Source organism: Coenobita brevimanus, chromosome 53, assembly GCF_032717465.1.
Source record: "Coenobita brevimanus isolate Jiangsu-jjx chromosome 53, ASM3271746v2, whole genome shotgun sequence".
Lineage (NCBI taxonomy): Eukaryota > Metazoa > Arthropoda > Malacostraca > Decapoda > Coenobitidae > Coenobita > Coenobita brevimanus.
The window spans coordinates 42,969,241-42,974,240 of NC_137006.1; the positions used below are offsets into that span (position 1 = coordinate 42,969,241).

Here is a 5,000-nt window from a genome sequence, read left to right on the forward strand (position 1 = left end):
TCTAGGTGACACTTTTCCCTTAGAACACGACACACAACCATCTCAGTTCCATCCACGTCCCTAAATGCACTTCTGGGGGGAGGGGGGAGGGAGGAGGGGAGGGGGGAGGGGGATGAGAAAATAAAGGAGAGAGTGAAAGATCGGATTTAGAGAGAGTTGAAAAAAAGAGAGCATGGTAGAAAATGGAGGAAGAGAGCAGCGAAAGAGAGAGAGAGAGAGAGAGAGAGAGAGAGTAAAAAAAGAGCAGTGAAAGACAGAAAGAGTGAAAAGAGCAGTGAAAAGAGAGAAAAAGAGTGAAAAGAGCAGTGAAAAGAGAGAAAAAGAGTGAAAAGAGCAGTGAAAAGAGAAAAAGAGTGAAAAGAGCAGTGAAAGAGGAAGAGTGAAAAGTGCAGCGAAAAGAGACAAAGAGTGAAAAGAGAGAAAAGAGTGAAGAGAGAAAAAGAGTGAAAAGAAAAAAAGTGAAAAGAGAGAAAAAGAGTGAAGAGAAAAAGAGAGTAAAAGTGAAAAGAGAAAAAGAGTGAAAAGGAGAAAAAGAGTGAAAAAAGAAGTGAAAAGAAAGGAAAAGAGTGAAAAGAGCAGTGAAAGAGAAAAAGAGTGAAAAGAGAGGAAAAGAGTGAAAATAGCAGCGGAAAGAGAGAAAAAGACTGAAAAGAGAGAAAAAGAGTGAAAAGAGAGAAAAAGAGTGAAAAGAGAGAATAAGAGTGAAAAGAGAGAATAAGAGTGAAAAGAGAAAAAAAGAGTGAAAAGAGAAAACGAGAAAAAGAGAGAAAAAGTGAAAAGAGAAAAAGAGTGAAAAGGAGAAAAAGAGTGAAAAGAGAAAAAGAGTGAAAAGAGAAAAAGAGTGAAAAGAGAAAAAGAGTGAAAAGAGAAGTGAAAAGAGAGGAAAAGTGAAAAGAGCAGTGAAAGAAAAAGAGTGAAAAGAGAGGAAAAGAGTGAAAATAGCAGCGGAAAGAGAGAAAAAGACTGAAAAGAGAGAATAAGAGTGAAAAGAGAGAAAAAGAGTGAAAAGAGAGAATAAGAGTGAAAAGAGAGAATAAGAGTGAAAAGAGAGAATAAGAGTGAAAAGAGAGAATAAGAGTGAAAAGAGAGAATAAGAGTGAAAAGAGAGAATAAGAGTGAAAAGAGAGAATAAGAGTGAAAAGAGAGAAAAAGAGTGAAAGAGAGAAAAAGTGAAAAGAGAAAAAGTGAAAAGAGAAAAAGTGAAAAGAGAAAAAGAGTGAAAAGAGAAAAAGTGAAAAGAGAAAAAGAGTGAAAAGAGCAGTGAAAGAGAGTGAAAAGAGTGAGAGAGAGAGAAAAAGAGTAAAAAGAGAGAAAAAGAGTGAAAAGAGTGAAAAGAGAGAGTGAAAAGAGAGAAAAAGAGTGAAAAGAGAGAAAGAGTGAAAAGAGAGAAAGAGTGAAAAGAGAGAAAGAGTGAAGAGAGAAAGAGTGAAAAGAGAGAAAAAGAGTGAAAAGAGAAAAAGAGTGAAAAGAGAGAAAAAGAGTGAAGAGAGAAAAAGAGTGAAAAGAGAGAAAAAGAGTGAAGAGAGAAAAAGAGTGAAAAGAGAGAAAAAGAGTGAAAAGAGAGAAAAAGAGTGAAGAGAGAAAAAGAGTGAAAAGAGAGAAAAAGAGTGAAAAGAGAGAAAAAGAGTGAAGAGAGAGAAAAAGAGTGAAATGAGAGAAAAAGAGTGAAATGAGAGAAAGAGTGAAAAGAGCAGTGAGAGAGAAAAAGGGTGAAAAGAGCAGCGAAAAGAGAGAAAAAGAGTGAAAAGAGTAGTGAACAGAGTAGTAAAAAAGAGAAGAGAGAAAACTAAAAAATAATAATAATAATAATAGTGAAAGAAGACTCGTAGTGAAGGGGTTAATAAATAGATAGATAGATAAATAGATAGACGGATAGATAGATGAATAAAGTCGCCTGGAAATAAAAGGAGTAAGGTAGGAAAATAAGAAATAAGTTACTTGTTGAAAGGTGTTAAGGACTTATTTTAAAACCAGGATTATATTCGCTGTATAATGAGGTATATGACTGTGTGTGTGTGTGTGTGTGTGTGTGTGTGTGTGTGTGTGTGTGTGTGTGTGTGTGTGTGTGTGTGTGTGTGTGTCAGACATGGCGTCTATTACTGGGTTTCTATTACTATTACTATTACTATTAATTTCAGTTGCTCTCTATTATATTACTATTATAATTACTTTAGTGGTCATCTATTACTATTACTACTACCATTACCTGGTCATCCATTAGTATTACTATTACTATTAATATATTATTTATGGTAACGGTGTTAATTAAATTGAAAATGGGTTTTATTTTCGTTATCGTTGCGAGGCTGTTCCACTAAATGTACAGGTGTGTCTAGATCACCTGACGGCCTGTTGACCACTCTCCATTCTGCACGGTCTCCTGTGGTGTACCTGCCTGTGGTGTACCTGCCTGTGGTGTACCTGCCTGTGGTGTACCTGTCTGTGGTGTACCTGCCTGTGGTGTACCTGTCTGTGGTGTACCTGCAGCTTGGAGACCAGCCAACAGGTGACCAAGGTGAGAAGGCTGTGTTTATTGATTACGGTAAACGGTATTAAAGAAGTGTCTGTAAAGGGAAAGTAATATACAATTATCTATTACTTTGCCTTCTATTACTATTACAATTACTATTACAGCCAGGAACTTGTGATCTATTACTATTACTATTACTATTACTTTGAGAACCCTGTAATAGTCTACTACTATTACTATCACATATTACTATTGCCCCATGTTTGGTGTGTGTGTGTGTGTGTGTGTGTGTGTGTGTGTGTGTGTGTGTGTGTGTGTGTGTGTGTGTGTGTGTGTGTGTGTGTGTGTGTGTTCATAACTCTAGAAAGGATGAGATGAGTTATTTAAAGAGAGAGAGAGAGAGAGAGAATAGCGGTAGTAGACAGTGCCATGGTAGGATAGATAAAACACTCGATCTATCGTGAATCTCGGCCCTGGCACTCACGTCTGTCTGTGTGTCTGTCAGTGCGGCTCTGGCCTTGGTGGGGGGAGGGTGTGTGTCCCTGGCTCTCCGGCCCTGTTCCTTGCTTCACGTAACCTCCGACCAAGATTAAGTAGCACACGGAACGCTGCTACGCGATTTGAGGCCCTACGATGACGGAGACCTCGCTGGCTACCTTAGATACTCTTAATTACGTTTCTCAGCGCCTGTCTGTAGCCGAATTAGTCACTTGATCAGCATTGTTTTCGTGATAGTGACCCTTTGTTTTCTTTTTCTTTTTTCTTTTTCTTTTTTCTACGATGGTAAAGTTTATGTTGAAAAATAAATGGATTTTTTTTATGATCTTGGCCTGATTATTATTATTATTTTTTTTATTATTATTATTGTTGTTGTTATCATCATCATTATTATTATTATTATTATTATTATTATTATTATTATTATTATTATTATCATTGTTGTTGTTTTTGTTGACTTTTTACTGTTATTATTTTACTATTACTATTAGTAGTAGTAGTAGTAGTAATAGTATTAGTATTAGTATTATTATGTTCAATGTATATATGGATGGGGTGATGAGAGAAGTAAAAACACGAGTAATGGAGAGAGGGATGGCGTTGGTAATGAATGGTGATGGATGGAATATCTCAAATTTGTTGTATGCTGATGATGCAGTACTGCTTGCAAGTACCGGACAAGAACTTGGTAGGCTAGTGCAGAGTTTTGCTGATGTCTGTAAGCGTCGTGCCTTGAGAGCAAATGTAGAAAAGAGTAAAGTGATGGTTATTGAGAGAGAAGGTGACTCCCAGTGTGATGTAACAGTGAATGGAGAGAGACTGGAATTGGTGAGAGAGTTCAAATACCTGGGTACAGTGATAGAAAAGAGAGGAAAATGTGCAAAAGAAGTTGAAAGGAGAGTGACACAAGGAAGGAAAGTAGCTGGTGCTATGAAGGCCTTGATAAGAAACAGAGGCTTGAGTGTTGCAGCTGCACGAGGCTTACATGAAGGAGTGTTAGTGCCAACTTTAACATATGGATGTGAGACTATGGTGTGGCATGAAAATGAAAAGTCAAGAGTAAGAGCAGTGGAGATGGGACTGCTGAGGAATGTATGTGGAGTACAGAGGGTGGATAGGATACGAAATAATGTGATTCGTGAGAGATGTGGAGTGAGGAAGTCGGTGGACACCAGAATTGAAGAGAGTGTACTGAGATGGTATGGTCATGTGGAGAGAATGGATAACAATAGAGTGGTGAAGAAGGTATATCTGAGCGAATTTGAAGAAGGGAGGAGGCGAGGTAGGCCAAGGAGGAGGTAGAGGGATATGGTGGATGAGTGTGTGTGTGGAAGAGAGGTTTGGAAGACGGTGAGGCTAGGGGACTGACAGGAGATCGAGCTGGCTGGATGAATGTTGTGAGGAGAAGTGCATGATCAGGGATTTGGCACCCCTTTTTAACGTGGCAGCGTCCGGATTGACTCAGTCGGTTACGTTTATGTGAAGCTACAGAACGTGGGGAATGTTTTTGACGTATCCTATAGAGCCAGGATTCCGGGGGCTTGAATGATGAATGAATGGAAGCCTGGCCCATTGGACTGGACAAATTTGGGCTGTCTGGACATTGCTACTCCTCACCCTGCCCCTGGGTGGGATAGGAGGTTCAGATGATGATGATGATGATGATGATGATGATGATGATGATGATGATGATGATTATTATCATTATTATTATTATTGTTGTTATGATTATATTTTCGCAAATTCATTACACTCCTTTCACTTTAACTTGACCCAAAATTACCCTCTCTCCGCCTTGAATGCTGAGCTGTGAACAATAAACACTAGAATATGATGCCAGTCACGAAGAAGTGCTATGGAAAGGATGAAGAGTAGGTACCAAGTAAACCCACCAAGTAATCCCACCAAGTAATCCCACCAAGTAATCCCACCAAGTAATCCCACCAAGTAATCCCACCAAGTAATCCCACCAAGTAATCCCACCTAGTAATCCCACCAAGTAATCCCACCTAGTAATCCCACCAAGTAATCC

General features: G+C 38.7%; 1 protein-coding gene across 1 annotated transcript in view; it reads left to right on the forward strand.

The window, feature by feature from the left end:
* LOC145400818 (carbonic anhydrase-related protein 10-like) overlaps positions 1 to 5,000 on the forward strand; it is an 82,573-nt gene that overhangs the window by 59,756 nt on the left and 17,817 nt on the right. The window contains exon 3 of the mRNA XM_080273254.1: positions 2,327 to 2,515. Coding sequence (XP_080129380.1) covers positions 2,327 to 2,515 — 189 coding nt within the window. The remainder of the gene's footprint in view (positions 1 to 2,326; positions 2,516 to 5,000) is intronic.